Raw genomic sequence first — 24,564 nt, 5'->3', positions numbered from 1 at the left:
CAGACCCTCTAAAATAATTGTATCATTTCCTACCATGTAATTGTATGCTTTTAAATTGACGCTAAGTAAATTATGACAAGTACAAACAGGTGTGATTGAGAGAAGAGTTGTGGCAAAGCCCTTATGCCAAAATAAATATGTTTAAAAAGTAAAGCCCGTGTCTACAATTATCCTCACATTTTTTTAGGCATAAAAATGTAGCGCTTGAGTTAATAAAATATTTAATAGGACTGATACACACATACTGACTCAAGAAAAATCTGTGTGTGTGTGTGAAATATGTTTATTTATACAATGGGCATTGCCGGCTTGAAAACAGCAAATCAAATCAAAGTAAAATAGTAATAATAAGGATTAAGAAGGACAGCTGTTTGAATCCTTTTTTTAGTGCCTAAAATTACCTAAATTTCTCAAAGATTTTTGAAAGAATGAGTTCACAAAAAGTTTCTCTACAGAGTATTTTCACTTTGGGAACTTTCCAGGTTTTAGGAATGCCCCACTCAAAAAGGGAGGCAAGGCATTGTTTCCGGATTGTATCAGCAGCTCTGTTTTTCTGTTCTAATTAGTGGCTAATAAATTCTAGTTATATCTTCATCAAAATGTCAACTCTTCCTATAATATACTAAAATTCTGTCTAAAGCAAAATAAAACTTGCCATCCCAGTACTCTCAAACAGGCAAGGCAACAAACACGAAGAGGGTGTGCTAGTGGTGGAAACCAGAAGTGGCCAAAGGGAGAAAAAAGGAGTCAAAATAATCATCCTTTATTTTCAGACATCCTTGAACTGGTCACTGCAATCACTGTTACTGGAACAATATCCTCACCAGTTGAGTGTACATACTAGCCCTAACTCCCTAGAGCTTTGTTCCCCAGGAGCAATTTTCATCAGAATCTAACTGCAACAACACACATACTTTCACAACAGAAGCTCCCGAATACACACACGCTGGACTTTACCTGTTTTTATGCCGAGTCTTTAGCAAGTTTCTTCCAAAGGGAGCCATGGTCCGCCAGGCCAGCGAACAGCAAGGACAGTATCTCAAAGTTCTCTGGGGATGGGGGTGGGGATGGGGGGATATCTGGATTTCTAGGGTGAAGGGAAGAGACCTGGAAGCTTCCTCTTCACCTCCTCAGATGCTCCTGGCTTTCTGCTCATTAGCAGCCGCCTGAAGGGAGCTGCTGGAAGTTGTGCAACTGTTGCTTAACTTTGAACTGCGGGATTGCTGGGCTGCTGCACCTTTGGAGACCTGCCCAGCTTCAGCCTCGAAGAAGGCGTTTGGAGGCAGGAAAAGGAAAAGAAAAAAAAAAGAGAGAGAGAGAGAGAGAGCGAGAGGAAGGGAGGAGGACTCTATTGTGTTCTATAGTTATTTGCAGACTTGCTAAAAGAGCTGCCACCCCACAGGCATGGCAATACCCACGGAATGGGAATTTCACTCGCTTTGGAAACCCCCCTCTCCCGCTCTCCACGCCCAACCACACAGGGTGAAGTGAACACACATAAAAGATTTAAAAGTAAATACCCCCACCTCCCATCCAGCTCCAGTCTGTGAAAAGTAATCTGACCGAGGCAAGCAGGAGTGAGGGCCAAGAAGTCTTTGCCCAGCGGTTCGACACAAAACTCCCCCGCCCGGGGTGTCAGTGCTGTAACATACATCGAGGAGCGAAGCTGGAGGCTGGATCAAGGGGGGGGGCTCACAGACCCCTGAGGGATCTGAGCCCCCGAGTTTCCCCCAACTCCGTCCCTCCACTCTTCAAGGTCATCTTCCAAAAGTTGGAGGACCTGAAGGACCAAAGGGCTCCAGGGCTGAATGATCACAGCACTGGCCCAGGAACCAGCCAGGGTTTGGGGTCCCACCCCCGCCCCATCTTTGGCACTTACTGGCCCTTTTAGACCACGGGAGTTTGAAAGAAGAGCCAACTGTTTGCTCTCGCCCCTCGAGTAGTAAATTGAGAAAGGGCGGACTCAGGGAACTGAAGTGTGCAGTGCAGGTCGAGGGGCTGGCTGACATCACCTAGTCTCACGTGAGCTCGAACCCTGGCCCACGGCAGCCCCGGCAGAGCTGGGCGAGCGCACGCGGATGCGGGCGGCAGCGAGCAGCGCGGGAGGAGCTCCCCTGCACCGCGACGCCGTGGGAAAGCGCTGACCAGGGGCGAGGCCCTGCGGAAACTTCCCAAGACATTTTTTCTAGGATTCCGTTTCCGACTCCCCTCTCTTCTGCCCTCCGCCCCTCCGCCCCAACTCCTGCCCGCCCCCAGCCCTGCCGCGCTTCTAATCTTGGGCTTCCGTAGCAGAGGGAGGGAGGGAAAAGAAACTGTGGCTTCACTCTGAATACCACTTCAGGCTAAGGGATCTCTGGACCACTAGAAACACAAAAGGCTCAGACTTTCTTTGGGAGCACCAACAAAAGCAAGCAAAAAAAGTGATCTCAAAGGTTTCTATAATTTTTATATGTCCTGATTTATGCAGAATTATACAGAGCTCAAAGAAATCATTTTCCCAAAATTTACTAGCATAATTCTTCTCTAGTCCTCTATACTGTATACACATATATGTATTTTATATAACCTTATTATCTAAAATTTGTTTATTGTTTGTAATTGTACATAAATATTATATATAAGCCATATATATATATATCCCTAACTGTTATAAATTAGCCAATTTATTACAATAGCCAATGCTTTAATTCAGTTACCTTTTTTCTACTCCTGGAAGATAGGATAATTTTTTTTTTAAATACAGTCATCTTTTAAATGGATCTGTGGTAGTGGTACCAGAGAAAACCTTTAAAATACTGAAAGTCGTAAGTAGTAATGACATATTTTGTTTTATATGTTTATATATATATACATATATACATGTATGTGTGTATATATATATATATCACATATACACATACACACTTTACATGCAACATAAATAAAACCATATTGGGTGTACTTCAGTTTCAGTTCTTGACTTTATTTTACAAGCACATCACAAAAAATGATTTAAACTATCATGGAAACTTGCCCAGTTACTCTAAGTTGTTCAAAATAGAATCCCCTAAAGCTATACTGCTTGCTTATTAATATGATGGCTGCAGCCAATTTGCAAAGAATGTTGCATTTACAAATATCCCTGCATTTCCTGTAGTTTCAGTTCTCCACCCTTATTAACATTATTTGTATATGTAGTTTTCATATAAAGCAATTTTTAATAGAAGAGTTTAATGGAACAAGGGGAAACAACATTACTTCTTTATTAGCATAATCTTACATTGAGTTTCAAGTTAGCACAAATGAACCTCATTTAAGATGTTATTATCCCTCACATAAAATATTCTATTAATACTGTTTATGACAAGCTCTTTGATGTGTAAGAATTAAATATCCCTCAGATATTAAAAGCTGAAAGGAATCAAAAACATGGGCACTAACATCTAAATAGAAAAGTAAGCAAATAACAATTTGAAAAGAAAATAACAAAACCATGTTTAAAAAAAAACTAGTAACCAGATATTGTATAGGAAAATTGAAATGAGATTTTATTTTGCATCTACCAAATTGCCTGATTTTTAAAATGATGATTCTCAGTTCTGTCAGTATGATGGTCAGAGTAGTGTTGACACATAGTATTAGACAAGGAACTGGCTATTTTTCTTTACAGGGTAGAAAGTAGATAAAAAATTATCTCAAAGTGAAAATAAGGCAAACTAATGACTGCATGTCCTTCCAGTGATATAATGGAGCCTTGTCTAATAGTTCTTCCCAAAGATAATCCAGTCCCCTGGCAGAATGCAATTTTTTTTTTTTAAACATCTTTATTGAAGTATAATTGCTTCACAGTGGTGTGTTAGTTTCTGCTTTATAACAAAGTAAATCAGCTACACATATACACACGTTCCCATATCTCCTCCCTCCCGCATCTCCCTCCCTCCCACCCTCCCCATCCCACCCCTCTAGGTGGTCACAAAGCACCGAGCTGATCTCCCTGTGCTATGTGGCTGCTTCCCACTAGCTATCTATTTTACATTTGGTAGTGTATATATGTCCATGCCACTCTCTCACCCTGTCACATCTCACCCCTCCCCCTCCCCATATCCTCAAGTCCATTCTTTAGTAGGTCTGTGTCTTTATTCCCATCTTGCCACTAGGTTCTTCATGACATTTTTTTTTTCCTTAGATTCCATATATATGTGTTAGCATACTGTATTTGTTTTTCTCTTTCTGACTTACTTCACTCTGTATGACAGACTCTAATTCCATCCACCTCATTACAAATACCTCCATTTCATTTCTTTTTATGGCTGAGTAATATTCCATTGTATATATGTGCCACATCTTCTTTATCCATTCATCCGATGATGGACACTTAGGTTGCTTCCAGAATGCAATTTTTTAAACTTACTATTTACTACTGATTAGGCCCAGACTCTGTGAAATTAAGGTTTAAGTTGTGTTTTAAAAAAAAGGAAAGATGCAAGTAGAAAGATAACTCAAAAGGTTATAGTTTTATTGTGCTGTAGGACATCAACCAACTTTACATCTAACTTAATTTTATTTCAGCCTTCTGTCTTTAATTCACTAACTATATATAGCAGTCTTCCCTATCCTCTTTTGGGCCAGTTTTACAATTCTGCTGAATTCCTCATTAATAAGTCAATCTTTGACACTTGCCCACTATATATTTGTATGAGATTCATAACTGCAGTTTTTTGAAAATTATACTTTGAAAAACTCTGAGCATGTATCTGTCCTTTTCTGAACCAACAGGAAATCTTCATAGAAGAAAGATGGTTACTTATCTATACAATCCCTATCTTTCCCTATGTGTAAAATGTGTTTTGATGGCAGAAAATAGAATGTTCTTTCAATCATCTCTAAGTATACAGCTCAGCCAAAATAAATAGAAAAGGTATATTTCCTTACATATTTAAATTAACATGAAAAATCAACAGGGAAGATGGTACATTATACTTGATAATAAAAGAATGAATGAATATTCTCCTCAATCAAATGAACATTATTTACTCTGTGGTTGAGGTGTTATCAGAAGCTAAACAGTGTTAAAACATGTATTCTGATAGAAAGCCCTGTTTTTGAAGGAGGTATAACAGACAAATGTATCAATTTTTTGTCTAGTTCATTCATAGCCTCTCTTCATATTAGGAAGTTTTTTTTTGTTTTTTTTTTTATTTTTGCTGCACTACGCAGCATGTGGGATCTTATTTCCCCGACCAGAGATCAAACCCATACTCCCTGCAGTGGAAGCGTGCGGAGTCCTAACCACTGGACTGCCAGGGAATTCCCTAGGAAATCTTTTTTAAATTGAATTTTTCCAGTGTTATTGAGATATAATTGACATACATCACTGTATAAGTTTACAGTGTACAGCATAATGACTTACATATATTGTGAAATGATTGCTGCAATAGGTTTAGCCAGCATCCATTATCTCATGGATACAATAAAAAGAGAAAGAAAAAAAGAAAAAAAAAATTTTTTTTCTTGTGATGAGAAGTCAGAATTTACTCTCTTTACGTTAATATACATTATATACCTGTGTTAACTATAGTCATCATGTTGTTCATTACATTCCTAGTACTTATTTATCTTGTAACTGGAAGTTTGTACCGCCTACCTCCAATTCCCCCTCCCCCCAACCCCATCCTCACTTCTAGTGACCACACTCAAGACTTTTTATTATATGAACTTTTCTGACTTTAAGCTTTAGCACATATGACTTCACTAAAAGGGTAGCAGATATAACTATAGGGGTTAAGGGCATGAGTTTTGTATCCACAGAGATCTACGTCATAGTAAAGATCCTAGCCACTTCCTAGTAAAGATCTTGGATAAATTACTTAATGTGTCTGAGCCTCAGATTTCTGATAATAATAATGCATTCTCATTTTTCATTAGACGTAAGTTTAGGAGGATTTTAACTTTTAAAAAAAAAATACTGTCTGGTACAGATGTGTTGTATTCTTATTACTACAAATTTACTCTTCACATTTTAATGATTAAAATGGCTTACTGGTGTAATTATCATACACATCTGTGCTGGTAAGAGCCAGTTTTCCCCAGGGCCTGCATGAAAAAAATAGCAGAGCTGAGGTTCTAGATCTTGGATTACACACAGGTACTTGACTCTGAGCCAGTTTGTCACCACTCATATGGTAATCTGTGAGGAAATAACATACTACACAGCTTGTTATAATCAATCAGTTTATCTGATTTACTGAAAACCCCATTTTCAATTAAGGGGAAAAGAGTAAGATAGAGAACCTGTTTTGTTTGGACAACAAAGAACTCAGAAATAATTAAAACTGGCCAGAAGAGTGGAATCCAAACTTGAATGAGAATCTTTGGACAATCAAGATGTGGCAAAAGGGCACCATGTAGAACAGAGCTGTTTATAGCAAAAGGTAGAAAATCTCAAAAAAGTTAGTGGAGGATACGGTTAAACTGAATTCCAGAGCTATTATTATTATTCCAATGAGTGTCTATCTTCTGAAGTTCTTTCCTATCTTAAGGTTGCTCATGGAAATAGAAAACATGTCTAAAGAGTGGAACAGATGTATTTTTTTCTCACAGAATCTTTTAAATAATGAATGTAGGTGTCATGGGTTATGAAATAACCTCTCTAAAAGTTTTGAGCAAGGAAGAGATAACTATTTTGAATGGTTTAGGAAAAGCCCAGAAGCAGAGATCCCGTTTCATCTCTAGGATTCTTTTACTGGCAATAATCTTTTGATTCTCCAAAAAGAACTTTAGAATGGCCGTCTAAGCTTTTGTAGGATTTACATAATCATGTCTAATTAGTCATCCAGCTTCAATAGGTGGCTCCAAGCTTTTAATTAATTAAACAGTATTTGAATAGCTGGCTGGTTGGGTGTTGGCCAGATACCTGTGTCCTAAATAAAAGGCCAAATTTCTTCATTTGGTAGCCATAGCTATTATTAACTCTAAATGAGATAAAGTGACATCCATATAAGGAAGGCTGCTATTAGAAATTGCTCAACTTCATGGGACTTCCCTGGTGGCACAGTGGTTAAGAATCCGCCTGCCAATGCAGTGGACATGGGTTCGATCCCTGGTCCGGGAAGATCCCACATGCCACAGAGCAACTAAGCCCGTGCGCCACAACTACTGAGCCCGCGTGCTGCAACTACTGAGCCTGCGTTCCTAGAGCTCGTGCTCTGCAACAAGAGAAGCCACCGCAATAAGCAGCCTGCACACCGCAACAAAGAAAGCCCATGCTCAGCAACGAAGACCCAAAGCAGCCAAAAATTAAAAATTAAAAAAAAAAATCGCTCAACTTCAAAGAAAGTGTTATGAAACACAGATACTTTAATAAAATAAAATGTGTGCATATGAATATATAAACACCCTCAAATATACATTCACCTGCTATATGAAATAATAGAGTCATAATGTGTTTTGGTGCTTTATGCAAAGCATTTTCATGTCTGATATCTGATTCCACTATGGTCAGCAGAAGAGAAAATATTATCTTAGTTTTATGAATAAGAAAACTGAGGTGTAGAGCCATGTGACTATTTAACTATTACTCAGAACAAAAAACAAACTGGAATCAAAGATGACTTAAGTGTAGGTAAGGAGCATAGATACTCTCTATTTCAAATTTCTCATTATGTAAATAAAGAAGACAAGACTCAGATATAAATGCACTTGCTCAAAAACATGTGTTAGCATGAAGTAGAACCAAGAACAGACCTTGTTGACTATATTAATAACTCAGATACACCTTTCCAATTAACTTTTAAATAGAACAAAATAAAAAATATAGAGCCTAACATGGACCTTAGAATTCATCCATGCAAGGACCCATTTTCCTGCCAAGGACTCTAAGTGCAAAAGAGAATAAATTAATTTCCATACTTCATGCAGTATTAGGCTTGAAACACAGTTCTCCCAGTTCAGTTTTCTTTTAAAATTATATAACTGTATGTGCTTAATCTATTTGCAAGCATTTAAATGACTTGGGTTCAAATCTCACAGGCCTAAACTACATCTATTTCACAGTTTATAAAGAAAGAAAATAGTTTTAATCCAGTGACAAGAATTTTCATGTGCTCATGAAGCACTAGCAGAGTTTTCTAGAAAAAATAGTGTCTTATAGAGATATATGTTATGCTTATTACTAGAAATTTACTCTTCAAATTTTAACGTGTCAAAGACAATAATTTTGAAATTTGGAACTCTCTTTTAGTAAATATGAAATGGAATGGGTAAGAAAAGGTGATACCATATGTTTCCAATCAGGATATTAAACACCACTTTAGATCGTTCAAGCCAAGCAAGATTTGATGCAGAGAATTGGTTACAAGGGTGTTGAAAAGAATAAAGAAACATAAGCAGAATACCAAGAAGCTGCTACCGTGCTTGTGCTGGAACCCGTGAGCCAGCAACGGCTTCTCAGCTGTTGGAGAAACTTCTTCAGCCTTCCACTACTGTTACAATATTCCAGGTGAAAACCCTGAAGTGTGCACTCCAACAGCACTGGGTCAGTATTTGCAAATCTCTCAGCTCCTCCCACTTTCCAAACTTCTGCCCATATTTCTCAATGTGAGAACTTAAGAGAAAGTAGGCACTGAAGCCACTAGCTTGGCAAAGCCTCTCAGAAATATAGTTTGTAGGCGCCTAACCCCGTCAGCACAGGTGGAAATAGAGAATGATATGGAGTCAAGAACAATTAAATCATACACAGTTTGACATTTGGTAAATAGTTTTTCAGTGTAGAGCTACCTGGAAGATTATAGAGACAAAAGACATGCTTTCTGTGTATGAACTAAATGGGGGAGAAAAATACTTCAGGAATGTGGTATGTATGTCTAAAGGAGAGAGGCTGAGTAAAGTGTCAGACTGTTGGTATCTTATGACTGTCCCACCTTATGACTGCTGTAAACAGAAAACTGTAACAGTGGGTGCTCAAGACTTGGTTCATACTGGTAATAAAAGCTCCCAGGCAATATTCCCTTCCTTAAGGGAAGGATCAAAAGCTCTAAGAGAGAGAACTCTTGTCATGTAATATAATTTCCTAACTAATCTAAATGGATAGAATCCATACCTAATGTGATTATCATGAAAATTAATGTAGTAACAGAGATAACGTTCCAAGTCCATTACACATGGTCAATAAAAGTCAGCTCCATCACCCTGCAGGCCCTACCACTTGGGTGTGTATGATTCAGGCTAAAATTACCCTGTTGGATGGATTGTTCTAGACAGAATTGGAATCACCTCTTCTTTTCTCACTTCCTCAACTACTCACACATGAAACTGCTAGAATTATTACTTGTGAAAAATTTAAGTTGGTTGTCAGTCTTCAGGTCTGACTAGGTTATAGATATTATCAGTAAATATTAAAAAAGAGTTTACATTTGTATGCTGAATACAGGAAATAATTAGAATATTCTTCAATTCAGAGCATTTAAAAAAATGTTACAAAGGGCAATCATTTATTGGTTTAAGACTCTGGGGTTTGCCTCAAATATTATTAATAGCCAAAATAAAAGCCTGAAATCTGGTTTCTCCTTTGAAATGCACTATGTGAGTGATTCAAATTAATCTGTGGTAATCTGCAGAGAATATTATGGAATGACAAATGATGATTTTTAACAAAGGTTAAAAATATTTAAATTATTAATGTTAAAAAAGATACAAACATAATAATACATTTGCTGATCAGTATTTCTTACCATTTATGTTTGGTTCATGTTTAACAAGCACGTTGACTTGAGGCTAATTAGTTCTTTGATACAATAAATGTTTATTGGGCACCTAGAGTATGCAAGGCACTGAATTAGAAGTCTACTATTCAAAGATGAGAAGGCACAGTTCTGGTTTTCAAAGAGCTTGAGTTGAATGGGAAAAGCAGTTGTAATATAAAGCATCGTTCCTTGAATAGAACTATGCATAAAGCACAGTGGTGATATGGGAGAGAAGCAATTAAATCTATTAAGGCAAGCTGAGGAAAATCATAATAACTCTGAGAACTAGGTATTATTACGGCCATTTTATGACTGTTAGCAACAATAATGGCTTAGAATTATAATACAATCACTTACATAATCTTTGGAAAAATTTTCCTTAATTGATGCTTAAGAGATATTTTATTAAGTAGATTTCGGAATGTTTCCTTTCCAAACTTAGTAAAGACTTTGTGAATGTAATTTTAATTCACCACTATCAGCCACCTTTCTTTATGATGTGGAGAACATATTAGCCTCATATGTATCCAAAGCACCAGTACCAATTGTTATGGACTGAATTGTGTCTTCCCCAAATTAATAAACTGAAGCTCTAACCCCCAATGTGACAGTATTCAAACATAGGGCATTTAGGGAATCATCTAAATGAGGTGAAATGAGGTAATAAGAGTAGGGCCCCAATCCCATAGGGTTGGTGTCCTTATAAGAAGAGGAAGAGACGCCAGCGCTCTCTCACTCCGCAGGCACAGAGAGGAAAGGTCATGAGGACACAGAGAGAAGTTAGCTGTTTATGAGTCAAGATGAGCGTCCTCACCAGAAACAGAATTTACCAACACTTTGATTTTGAACTTCTAGCTTCCAGAACTCTGAGAAAACGAATTTCTGTTGCTTAAGTGGCCCAGTCTATGGTATTTTGTTATGACAGCCCAAGTAGACTCAGACACCAATAATATGAAGCAGATGAACTTGGACTAATTTTCCTTGGGGAAGAACAAACCAGTACCTTTTTTTCCCTTGGAAAAAAGCCACCTCCTTTAATACCCCCTGTGTTCTGGTAGAAGAGGTGGGTGAGTTTGCACCTGGATCTGGGAACCTCCTGGGAAGCTCAGGGGTCTCAGTGCACACCTTCCCCTTGAGATTTAATGTTATAGAATTTCTCAGTGAATAAAAGTGCCATCTTGGACTGAAAGGATACCCAGGTTGCCAAAGGTGATTCAAGTCCAACTGGGAGAAAGTTTGCAGGTTGCATGTTTCTCACTAGGGTTCTACAGAAAAACCTGTAGCCTGTGAGGGAAGACTTATTCTGGAAAACTTTCAAAACACTGCCACCATAGGTTTTCAAATTCTAGCTATGTTTGTTAGTGTAGGTTAGGAAGAAATGTGTGACCTTCCAAGTCGCCTTTTCTGCACTTGCTTGTTAGGGCAGTGGGCACAGATCCGACTTTGTGGTTCCAGTTTTTGAGATTGAAACCTTGTGAGAGCAATAGAACAAGGGCAGCTAAAAAACTAGAACCGCAAGTAAGCTGTTCACATTTGCAAAATTTCCTTCCCAGTATTCTCTGTAAGCAGGACTGCTTTGTTTTTACAAAGAAGGAAGGAAGTAAAGGAAAGAGGGAGAGGTGGTATTAGATTTCCTGATAAATATAGGCATTTACTCAAGTGATTGATGGGAGAAATATATTTAAAAATGTGACTCTATTGCTACTCCGATCTAGTGGCTTAGAGCTTGCAGATTTTTCACATGTAACAGAGCCTTAAAACTACAATTCAAAAAAAAAAAATTGTCGTTCTTATAAACAGGCAATTCACAGAAAGATTAAAGAAGCTCAGTGTTGAAGTGTTAAAAATATGTCCACAGATTCTTTGATGCTCCTCCTTTCAATAGGTGAAAGCTTAATCCCACCTCCCCCTTGTGTGTAGACAGGTCTGGTGACACTCTTTTAACGAACAGCAGTAGGGTCAACTTAGTGACTTCCTTCTAACAAATAACGGCAGAAGTGATGGTGTGTCATTTGCAACATTAGGTTATAAAAAGGCTGTATCTTCTGTCTTGCTCTGGGGTAAGTCATGTTGTGAGCAGCCCTCTAGAGAGGCCCACACGATGATGAACTGAAAGCTTCAGCCAGTGGCCACGTGGGTGAGCTCAGAAGCAGATGACACCCACCCCCTTAAGAGACTGCAGCCCTGGCCAATAGCTTGACTGAAATCTTATGAGAGATCTTGAGAGAGAACCGCCCAGCAAAGCTGCTCTCAGATTCTTGACTCTCACAACTGTCCGAGTTAATAAAGGTTTTTAGCTGCTAAGTTTTGGGGTAAATTCTTAAACAGAGTATTTGTCTACGGATCACAGTTCCAACATATGGGGGAGGGGGAGTTGTCCGCCCACCACCAAACCATGCTCTAGGCAGATGCCAGCTGGCTGTCCTAACATTTTAACTCAATTCTGACACATCTACCCGGAGATAGCATTGGATTCCACAGGTTAAGGGTTTAGTCCTACGAGACTCCACTGACCCCTCACTTCAGCCTCCAGTTACAAACCCAGGGTGTCACCTATCTTTTTTGATGAACAGCCTGTAAATCAGAGGTTCCCACAACCCCCTCCTTGGGTTTGATTAATTTTTTAGAGTGCTCAGAGAAACACTTTTACTTACGAAATGACTGGTTTATTATAAAAGGATATAACTCAGGATCAGCCAGGTAGAAGAGAGCGTAGGGAAAAGTACGGGGAAAGGGCGCACTTTCCATGCCCTCTCAGAGTGCTCAAATCTCCCCGCACTGCCAAGTGTCCACCAATGCAGATGCTCTCTGAGCCTCATCCTTTTGAGATTTTCTGGAGGCTTTCTTACATAGAAATGAATGATTCATGGCGATTGAACTCAATCTCCAGCCCCTCTCCCCTCCCTGGAGGCGGTGGAGGCCAGGAGACTGAAAGGTCCAACCCTTAAAACAAATGGTTGGTTACCCTGGCAGCCAGCCCCCTATCCTTCAGGAGGGTCCAAAATTCACCTTGTTTATGTTAAAAAAGACAGACATCTTTACCATTCTCACTTAGTAAATTCAAGGGTTTTAGGACCTCTGAGCCAGAAATGGGGACAAAGACCAAATATATATTTCTTATTATAAATCACACTGTTACACAGAGTTAAACAATTATTTTTTTTTAAAGGTTTATTGATTGATTGATTGATTGCTATGTTGGGTCTTCGTTTCTGTGCTAGGGCTTTCTCTAGTTGCGGCAAGTGGGGGCCACTCTTGATTGCGGTGCGTGGGCCTCTCACTATCGTGGCCTCTCTTGTTGCAGAGCACAGGCTCCAGACGCGCAGGCTCAGTAATTGTGGCTCACGGGCCTAGTTGCTCCGCGGCATGTGGGATCTTCCCAGACCAGGGCTCGAACCCGTGTTCCCTGCATTGGCAGGCAGATTCTCAACCACTGCGCCACCAGGGAAACCCAAACAATTATTGTAATCAGACTTTTACTAGATACCAGAGAAATGCTGAATAAAACAACAAAGTCAAGTACCTTCTTAAACATTAGCCAAATTTTAAAAATAGTAATTCCCAGTATTTTCCAGGGCATACACTTTTTGGGTATTTAATCAAAATGCTCTGTTTGGGGAATAATTTTCCAATGTGCTATCTATGAAAATTTAAAGCACACGTATCTTTGATTCAGTGGTTCTGCTTCTAAAAATCTAACCTAAAGGAGTATTTGTAAATGTCCAAAAGGGTGCACTTCTGTATCATGTGTGTAATAGTGAAAAACAAATTGTGTAACAATCACTTATTATATGTTAGCACTTTCCTTAATCCTTTTAAGAGTCTGTGAGATAAGCTCATTTTTTTAATCATTATTTTACCGATAAGAGAAACTGGAATGTGCGGAAGTGAAATAAATTCCTTGAGGTCACAAAGCTACTAAGCAGCAGAGGAGAGATTCAAAGCTATGCTCTTATCAATTACAGTAGACTGCCTCTCATAAAAAGAAATATTTTGGATACATTTTAATAAGAGAATATTTAAATAAATTAGGAGTGTGGGATTAACATATACACACTACTATATGTAAGATAGGTAATCAACAAGGACTTACCGTATAGCACAGAAAACTCTACTTAATATTCTGTAATAGGGCTTCCTTGGTGGCGCAGCGGTTAAGAATCCGCCTGCCAATGCAGGGGACAAGGGTTTGAGCCCTAGTCTGGGAAGATCCCACATGCCGCGAGCAACTAAGCCCATGTGCCACAACTACTGAGCCTGTGCTCTAGAACCCACGAGCCACAACTACTGAGCCCGCGCGCCACAACTACTGAAGCCCACATGGCTAGAGCCCGTGCTCCGCAACAAGAGAAGCCACCGCAGTGAGCAGCCCGTGCACTACAACGAGGAGTAGCCCCAACTCCCCGCAACTAGAGAAAGCCTGCGTGCAGCAACAAAGACCGAACGCAGCCAAAAATAAATAAAAATAAAATAAATTTATAAAAAAAAAAATTCTGTAATAACCTCTATGGGAAAAAGAATGGATAGATGTATAACTGAATCACTTTGCTATACACCTGAAACTAACACAACATTGTAAATCAACTATACTCCAGTATCAAACAAAAATTAAATTTAAAAAAAGAAGAAATATAAATAAATAAATCATCACTCCATTTATAGACAACTCTATTAAAAGTAATGTTAGAGCTATATACAATCTGATGAAATGATATCAGAAATTATTTTCCTTCAAGTTAAGCTACATATTAAGGATTGCTAAGGAAAATGCCTGAAGTTGTTAACAGGTGATGCTAATGAATACAGTGGCCTGGACTGCTCTAGCAGATTGGAACTATGTGAAACGTGGGTCCATCGAGTCTAAGTTTTATGATTGTTTTTCAAGAGAATCCATGAAACTTTGATTATTTTTTAATGTGAAATCTTGCCATATTAAACACATAATAAATTAAATTTGTTAAGATGCTGAAGCCAAATATAATATTTCTGAATGCAGACACGACCCACAGTGTTCCAGATTGAGATCGCCCTGTAAATGAACAATAATGGATTGAGGAGGTCCAAACTACCTGACAAACTTTACTGAAACTTGATCGAATTCATTATCATATCTAAACAAATAATATCTTAGTCAAGGAGACAGTAGCCAGCCGCTGAAACATAGAAAAGTAGAGAGAAAGAAATGTGTCCTCAATACAGGTACTGCCCATCCCAAGAATCAATAAATATTGATTGATATATATCAATCAATATATCAGATCTTGATATATTGGACTCTGTATTGCCCTGTAGCAGAGCAGTTGAGGACTTGGGGTCTTGAGCCAGACTCCATGTGTTTGAATCCCAACTCTACCACTTACTAGGTCCTCAATCTTTCTGTGACACAGTATCTCTCTTTGTAAAACAGGGATTATAATTGTATGTACCACATTGAAATGCTGTGAGAAAGTAATGGCTGAATAAATATTAGCTATTATTACTGTGGAGGTGAAGTATTAGATTACCAGAGGCTGGTGCCAGAAACCATTCTTATCATTTAATCTTTGTGCTGATTTCATTCTCACGAAGCAATTGCTGATTATAATAGACTTGTGTAAAATGAAAGAATGCCTTGGTCTGAGGGTGTAAGAGCAGACACTGGGGTAGTTAGAGACCTTAGTATAAATTAAGAGATTGCTATTCTGATTAAAGTACTTTACTCTCGGTGAGTCCAGTTATCGTGAATTAAGTTGCCTAGGATTTGATTATATCTAGAACTAAGACATGATTATTTTTCTGGATCCTAAACCATGGTGAATTCACAAAGACAGACACCAACCAAAGAGAACTCTTGGCATCTAGGCAGTTGGAATGTTCTTTTTTTCACTGTGAGATTTTTCTTTCAGACTTTCTCTCTTAAAACTGTAATAAAAAAAATTACGTCTCTCTTACTCATTGTTTAATTCCCAATCTTTAGCACAGTGTTTGACAAAAAGTCAATGTTCAATAAATATAAATGATTGAATGAATGAATTTAAAATGAATCAACAATCACAAAACAGATTTCTTTGTATCAGGTTGTTTGTTGCCATTTACCTTGTTTCAATCGAAGTGGTACTTAGAGAATTATTTCTGGTTCATTGATGGTCCCTTTTAGTTGAGTTCCAAGTACTGAATATTGTGCTGTGTCTTTTACAGCTGGAGCAGGAATTGGAGAGTGGAAACTGAGAAGTGGAAGAAAAGAAAAGCAACTAGCTATTTGAGAGAACATCTTTCGTTCACTTGAGGGTAAGGGATTGCAGGAATGATGTATATACACAGCCCGTTCTGGACACAGCAGAGTAATGAATATCAGGTTTATCTTCCTGACATAAAATTCAACAGAATAGGATAAAATATATGAAACAACTCTTTTCAGGCTTTGGAAAAAACACAGCATATAACTGTAATTCCTGAAAGAAGGATAACTCCTGAGCCGAGTCCCGCATTCACTCTGGTTTTCTGCCTGGGAACGTCTCAAACTGCTGCACAGGGACGAAGAGCCTCCAAAGAAGGCAGCAAATCTGCTGGCCAAAGAAAACAGCGATTCTATTTTGTTGCTGCTGAGGCTGCTGTATTCCATGGCACAGGGGAGCAGAGATGAGGGAGCTGCACAGAGGAGCCGCAGAAATCTGCATAGTGGCCCCTCCAGATATGTGTAAACAAACACATGGCAATGCTGTACAAGGCTTGACTCCACCTACCAGGCAGAGAATAATTGTTGGGAGAATGAGAGCAGAACAGAGATTCTGGAAGTAGCCAGGTGCTGGAAGAAATCGGATTTCCAAACTGCTAGAGCGGTGGTCCCTCCATCTGGTCCTCAGAACAGCAGCCTTAGCATCGCCTGGGAACTCGTTGGAAACGCTGATTCTCTGACACCAACCTGATCTACAAAATCAGGAACTCACCAGGTGGGATCCAGCACTCTGTGAATCAAAGAAAAATCCACAAGGAAATTAGAAAATGTTTTAAATGAATGGTAATGAAAATACAACTTAATCAGAATTAGTGAAAAACAGCTAAAACCACGATCTGATAAAATTTATGTATTTAAATATTTATATTTGAAAAAAAGAAGAGGTTTGAAATTAATGTCCTCAGCCTAACCTTCAAAAGAAAGAAAAGGAAATATAATTTAAACCAAAAGTAAGTAAAAGGAAATAATAATGGTAAGACTGATAATCAATAAAATAAAGAACAAATGATGGAAAAAATTAAGGCCAAAAGTTGCTGTTTTGAAAAGTTGAATAAAACTGAAAAATATCTAACAAAATTGATCAAGAAAAAAGGAAACAGAAAAACACAAACAAGATCAACAATGAAAAAGAGAATGTTGCCGTAGAGCCTCCAAGCAATAAAATGATAATAAAGAAATAATATTGATACTAATAAAGGTATATGAATAAGTCTGATGATAACTTAGATAATTTAGTAAAGTTCATTGAAGGGGACTAATAACTAAAACAAGGAAAATTCAATCGGGTTGCATATACACATTTAAGAACAGTGAAATACTGAGGCGGCATCTCAAACTGGTATTGGGATCACGTCAGAATTAATAGACAACTTCCTATAATGATCATGATGAAAGACAATTATTGGGAAGTGTTGGTCTTAGCATTTATGTTCATTTAAACTGTTGGTTATCCATGCCTTAAATAATCTGTGATACCCCCTCAGAATCTTGCAGACCCACATCAAAATACTTACAAATAAGCATATGTCATCTTCCATAATTAGTTTAGATAAAATTAGACTGGTGGGAAAAAAAATAGAACATATAAATAGAAGTAGATTTGTTTAAAAATAAATGAATTTCAAAATTTAAATTTCTCACCAGGCCAAAGTGTTTTCTCTGATAGATTCTAACCAAAGTTAAAACAATAGTACCAATCTTATACAAATTTTTCAGAAGATGTAAGAGGGAAGATCACTCCCCACTTCATTTTATGAGACCAGAATAATCCCGATACCAAAATCAGTCAAGTATACTCCAAGAAAAGAAAACTACAGAACACTATCTCTCATGAAAAGATTTGCAAAAATCCTTAACAAAGTACTAGCAAAACACATACAACAGTATATAAAAAGGATAATATGACAAGACATAGCAAGGTTCATCCCAGTAACAAAATGTTGTTTTATTATTTTTAAAAATGAGTACAAATAATTCATCACATTAATAGAAAGAAAGAGCAAAATTCATATGATATCTTAATAGATGTGGGAAAGTACTTGACAAAACTGAGCACACATTCATGATAAAAACTTACAGCAAACTAGGAGCTAACACTCACCAAAAAGTACATAATGTTTGACTACCTTTATATGAAGATCAAGAATAGGCAAAATTAAGTGTTTACCTGTGATGTCAGGGAAATTTACTGGGAATGTGTATGAGAAAATTTTCTGGTATGAAGGAAATGATCTTCATCTTTATTGGGTTTTGAATAACACAAGTTCAGACTTTTGTCAAAACTCATCAACCTTTACATTTAGAATCTATGCCTTTCACTGTATATAAATTATAACTCAATTAAAAACAAGCCACAGGAGGACAAAAGTTATATATTGGACTACCATTAAAACAAAAGAGGGAAAGAACTGGAATAACTTTTAAAAGATTAAAGTATGTGAATACAAAGTAGAAAGTCAGGGGAAATAAGAATAAATGAAGGGCTTCCCTAGTGGCGCAGTGGTTGAGAATCCACCTGCCGATGCAGGGGACATGGGTTCGAGCCCTGGTCCGGGAAGATCCCACATGCTGCGGAGCAACTAAGCCCGTGGGCCACAACTACTGAGCCTGTGCTCTAGAGCCCGTGAGTCACAACTACTGAGCCCATGTGCCACAACTACTGAAGCCCACATGCCTAGAGCCATGCTCCGGAACAAAAGAAGCCACCAAGAGAAGCCCGCACACCACAACAAAGAGTAGCCCCCGCTCACCACAACCAGAGAAAAGCCTGCGCGCAGCAACAAAGACCCAAAGCAACCAAAAACAATAAATAAATAAAATAAAATAATAAAATAAATAAATTTATAAAAAAAGAATAAATGGAAAGAGTGTGTGTAACTTATAATCAGATGCACAAGTTAAGATTTATTGAGTATGTATTACATACACATTTTGTGATATATGCATACCATCTTTTAGATAGTAATTATTATTTTTATTTTATAGATGATCATAGAGACCAGAGAATTAAAGTGTAAAGCCACAGGTAGAAAGTTATCGGAATAGGACTTAAACCAGGGATTAGCAGAATGGTGGATCTTGAGGCTGAGTTCAGCACATAGACATTTCAGTTTGTCCGCTTGGTATTGCAAAAGAGAAAATTGAAGTAAATATTTGCATTTAAAGATTGTGACATTTCCATAAAAATCTGAATTTCTGGAAAATACTGAAAATTGGAAGATTTGCCGTGTTGGGCCTATGTTCCCACATGCAGAAAAATCATCTGAAGCTCAGTGTCAAGCAAATGGTCCCCTTAAACAGGACTTAAATAGGACATGTTACCTGCTTGTGTCTGTAAGCGTTTGAGTATGGATACCTAATTTATGACTGCGTTTATCTGAATTCAGGTCCAGAGAAGACATAGGAAAAAAGGTGATATTGCACAGTGAAGGGGGGACAAAAGATCATATGAGTAAGGAGTCTATGATTTAGGAGCTAAGGGATTTGTGTTTACTAAAAGATAGCAACAAAACCTGATAATGCCCAAAGCAAGATATTATATAAGAGAAAAAGACAAAAAACAGAGACCTGTCCAAAAGGAAAGCCCATTTTATAGTGAGTAATACTCATTGGATGCTTTCCAGCTTGTTGTGGGGATGCTATACTGTAACAGAGAGACTCACAGAAGATAAATTAATTTCTCAAAATTGCTTGACTGATACTGAAGAATAACCTTCCTCTGGGATAAGAAGTGAGGTTAGACTCTGAGCAGTCAGAACCAATGTAATTAAGAGTAGGAAGGCGGAGGAAATTTGTAACCCCCTTAGAGTATCTAGGTCTGTGTTCCCTTCTCTGTAAAATTAAAGCATAATATAAAACTGGTTATTCCATAACGGACCTTTTCGCTTCTGACATTCTTTAGCTTCATGAATTAGGATGACATTGAAATATGGCCTAGTACTCCAACAGTGCTTGTCTGGTATTTTTAATCTATACATACTAGTGCCTCCACCCAAAGTACAAAGTGGGAAGGGTTCTTCTCTTCAGATCACTCACTCCAACTCTCCACGGGTTACAACCTCAATTAACTTCTTGATTCCTCTTTCATACTTTCTAATTTACTACCCCAGTTAAAACAATTCAATGCATGCAGATCCACTTAGGTTCTACAGAGCCCTTATAATAAGAAGGAGGAGTCTGAGATTTTTTTTTAAGTTTATTCATTTGTTTAATATGTGCAGCACACCTAAACCTGGAAAGGGAGAAGAACAAGGATAAGTTGTTGAGTTAGAATCAACTTGAAAATAGAATCCAATCTGACTTTTTACTAAATGTACTTTTAGGTTAAAAATATTAGCCTGTCCTTTATTTGGCATAGTATTTTCTACAGCATGTTAACACAAGATTTTTTTTGACTTGTGCTTGGATCCAGTATTAATATTATGAAGATTAGCTGTTGCTTTAGAAATGAAAGCTGTTCAGTCCTATCTAAGCTCTACTTAATAAGTCCCCTTATCCTTATTTAAACTCTCTATGGCTTTATTATTTTTTTAACCAACACAATGAGAATGACATCATTCTGCAAACCCTGCTTCATAGTATGCTATGTTACATGAAATCAGATTAATCTGTCATGTTGCCTGTCATAGAGTAGGGTTTCAAGAAATTAATTTCAAGTTTAATCTTTAGATTACTCTGAGGCCTGTGGTATTGGTTACGGTGGATGTTTCTAGACTCAGAATGCTATATTGTTGACTCTAGTCCTCTGCCTCTAACAACTTGCCCCTCCTTATTCTTTCTGTACACATTGGCTCACCACGTTGGAAACATCAAGCCAGTGCCTTTAGGACCACCATACTCCCACTCTTCCTTAATGATAACTTACAAAATGTCAATTGCAGTCAAAAATAACATTCAAGACTCCCTTGAAAGGAAGCATTCTCTTATACCATTTGGCTAAAAATCTCTCCAGAAGAGACTTACTTCCTGTGTTTCATTGTTCACAGTTTGGAGAATGAAAATGTCTTTGTGAGAGGTGAAGGAGAAATAGCCACCCTAAAACCATCAGGGAAGGGTGCTTAGAATTTCATTAGTTCATTAATTCATCCAATTAACAATATTTACTGAGTCCTTACTATGGAGAAGCATTATTTTTGTTCTGAGAATATAAGAAATAAGACCAAAAAAACCAAAAAACAAAAACATTCCTGCTTTTATTCACAAAAGACAAAAATAAGTGGACAAATAAAGACTATAGAGATTGAATGAAGTAGCAGTGGGATAGGTTTTAAAATAGACAATTGTATCAGTCAAGCATTGCCACAAAATGCTGCATAACAAACTACCCTAAAACTCGGTTACTTAAAACAAATAATTTAATTCTCTTCATATATCTGTGAGTTAGCCAGGGTGATTCTGCCTTCAGCTCAGGAAGCTCTGCTTCACACTGCAGTTTTGCAAGTTGGCTAGTTCGACTGTGCTTCATGTTTCTTCTCATTTTGGGACCACCCAGGAAAATTCTTCTTCTGGCAATGGCAGAAGAGGAAGAGGGTGAGCCAGAAGCTGCAAACTCATATCAAGTTTTTGTTTTCCTTATGTCTGCCAACATCCCATTAGCTAAAGCAAGCCTCATGGCCAAAATCATGATCAAGAGTGGGGAAGTATATTCTACCCACTCTGGGGGGAAGCAGGGGATGAGTATTTGCTGAACAATAATATAATTACAACATTCATTGACGATCTCTGAGGAAAAAGGTTGGCATGTTTAGGAAAAAGCCAGAAGACCAGTATGCTTGAGACAGACAGAAGGGGAGAGTGGTAGGATATGACAGCTGAGAGGGAGGCAGAGGCCCACTCAGGGTAATATAGGCCACAGTCAGGAATTTGTTCTAAGTACAATAGGAAACCTTTAGGGGTTTTAAACAGAGAGTAGTAAGAATTGATCTACATTAAAAAACAAAAAAACTTCTCTGTGTGGTAACTACATTGAAAGGGACCGAGACTGTTGGTAACTATACTATTCACGTTACTCTTGCTGCAGCTCAGGGGCGTGATGATGGCTCAGACCTGCATGGTGATAGTAGGATGATGGCTTGGACCTGGATGGTGATAATGGAGTAAGGAAAAGTACTTGGGCTTGGAATCTATTTTGGTGGCAGACCTGCACCCTAGGGAGTTTCCACCCTTGGAAGTGGTAGGGGGAGAGGGAAAAAAATTGTAAATGGCTTCCAGCTATTTGATCTGTGCAGCTCAGTGAATGATGGTGCTAGTAACTGAAATGGGGAACACTAGGGGAGGAGGATATGTTTAGAAAAGTGTTGGAAGGAATCAAAGGTTTTATTTTGGGTGCTTGGGGCCGCACCATGACCACCAGAGGAAACCCTGTCGCTCTGGAAACAGGAGCAAGCCCCGCTGAAGGCCCTTGTTGTGGACCTGGGCATGCAGTGGTGGCAGCGGGACCCGCCTTCTCGGGCCGGCAGAGGGTCAGGAGCGTGGACACGTCCTTTGTGAAGGGCGACCATGTCAGCACCTGTGCCTCCCTGATGGTGCTTAGCTACCCTGTGCTTGAGGTCCTTCAGTAAGCCCCCTTCATCCTGCAAAACCAGGAGTCGCTCCCAGCACCCTCTTATTTGTCTTTATCATGCTGGGATGGAACTGACCAGAATATAAGCTCCATGATGGGTGGTAGGGACCATGCTGTCTTGCCCGCTGGTTGTAGCCTCGGCACCTAGCACAATGCGGGACACACAGAAGACCCTTGAATAGATACACGAATGAATGAGCAGTGTACCCACGATTCCTTTGGAGTCAACGACTCAGGGAGCATTGGCTAAAGAAGAGCTTGAGAAGGAAACCTCTGCAGCTTCAGCGCTTCCCCCTCCCTGCTCCTCTGCCTGCTCCCAAAGCTGCCATCCTCCTGCCTCAGTGTCTTTGCGCTTTACTCGGAAGACCCTTTAGTCCAAATTCAGCAGAAGTGTATTGATACCCAACTTACAGTTTGGTGAGGAATAAATGAGATCATGCGGGAAGCAATTTAGCATATCAGGGCTGAGGTAAGCCCTCAGTTAAGCCACTGCTAATTCTGAGGATGATTTCTTGCTTTTCAAGACACAATTCACTTGTTCTCATCGTTCTGTACCTTTCTCTAGCAGCAGAATTAACCACCCCGTCATCTCTGTCCTAGGCCTCTTTCTTAGGTGTGTGCTATTCCAGTACCTCTCACACTGTATTAAAGTTACTGGTTTAGGAGATACTTGCAGATCTTATGACCTATCTATGATCAGAGCAATCTACCTATTGCAATAGTCCTCCTACCTTCCTTGCAATAATTGTTTTGAATAAAGTCTCTCCTTACCTCAAAAAAAAAAAAAAGTTTTATTTTGGACAGTAAGATTACCTAATGATCCTCCAAGTAGAGCTGTTGCGGATGTGATTGGATATGCAATATGGGTAGTCAGAGATGAAAATTGAGGGGTTATTAGGGAATAGGTAGGATCCACAGCCATAAGATTTAACAAGATCAGCAGGGAAAGCATCTAAATTGAAAAAATAATAAGACCAAGGACCAAGACTAATAATATAAACCGTTATGTTCCAAGTTCAGCATCTAATATCTTCTTCAGATAAAGAAAAAAAACAGTATTTCACTGAATCCGCTTCTGGTAAATGGTAGCTCAAGTACATTTGTTCTATTTTGTGTATTACAGGTGATACAGAAATTTTCTTAGATTTTTGTAACAAAAAAAAAGAGCAGAAGCTTTTCTTTAAAAAAGAAAAACTCATCTCATTTTTTACTCTAAATAATTACACTCTAATCTGTAAAACTAAGAAAAATAAAAGTTGAAATTGTTAAGAACTTTTCCTGGAATGCTTTCATTTTGGTCTTACTCAAAAAGGAGCCTTATAAGGACAATTACTTGAGCAATACACATAGCGGGGAGTGATTTCCTGGACATATCGATATTTTTCTTTGATATGAGAAACAAGATTATAAGTGAGATCAGTAGTACCTACAATATGGAATATCCTTAGTTAAATATGGCAACCAGTTAACATGTGAATCCCAGGCAAAGCTTGTGTTATAATTGGAGTTTAAGTTGCAAAATATGCTTTGACTACAGAAATCCATCGTCAATTTTTCCGAATTAATTACCTATACAGATGCAAGAGCAGAGACAGGAAGAGCCAAAGGGAAATGAGCTGGGAATTTATAGAGATTATGGGTAAAGCATGATTACACATAGATTGGAAAATTGGACATTTGGTTTACATTTACCTAACTCTCCAAGGACAGGATTATATGCATTTTGTGTGTAAGATAGTATATGTGGGTGTGGGTCTGTGCATGCATATAACCATCTGTATGTCTAGAAAATGGACCTTAATTGAACAGAAAAATCAATTGAGTTTGCAAAGAGATTGGCATCATTGTTTGTTCAGATGAATCACAGTCACAGCTCCAAACCAGAGACTCATTTAGAGGAATGGCGTAAATGTGCAATTTATCCTAAGCACTCAACTGGCGAACGCACATGATCCCAGGGTGCTTTCTTAAATATGTTTAATGTTGACTTCCCCAGTCAGGGAGGAAAAGAATGACTAGAGCAAAGTCTCAGAAAACTGACTTAGTTAAGGTCTCATATCAAATATTAA

The 24,564-nt window shown here is 38.4% G+C and overlaps 1 protein-coding gene across 2 annotated transcripts in view; it reads right to left on the bottom strand.

Annotated features, from left to right (window-relative positions):
• RASSF9 (Ras association domain family member 9) overlaps positions 1-24,564 on the bottom strand; it is a 417,955-nt gene that overhangs the window by 27,060 nt on the left and 366,331 nt on the right. Inside the window, exon 2 of one of the 2 annotated variants that reach the window (XM_082419031.1) lies at positions 958-4,279. In XM_082419031.1, the coding sequence (XP_082275157.1) occupies positions 958-1,004 (47 nt within the window). In that variant the 5' untranslated portion in view covers positions 1,005-4,279. Of the gene's footprint in view, positions 1-957; positions 13,938-24,564 lie in introns of those variants that run through there. The other variant, XM_082419030.1, reaches the window with a different exon arrangement.

This window comes from Balaenoptera physalus, assembly GCF_965194825.1.
Source record: "Balaenoptera physalus genome assembly, chromosome: 13".
Lineage (NCBI taxonomy): Eukaryota > Metazoa > Chordata > Mammalia > Artiodactyla > Balaenopteridae > Balaenoptera > Balaenoptera physalus.
Note: the sequence above shows the minus strand (reverse complement) of the source record. Positions and strands in the feature narration are given on the sequence as shown.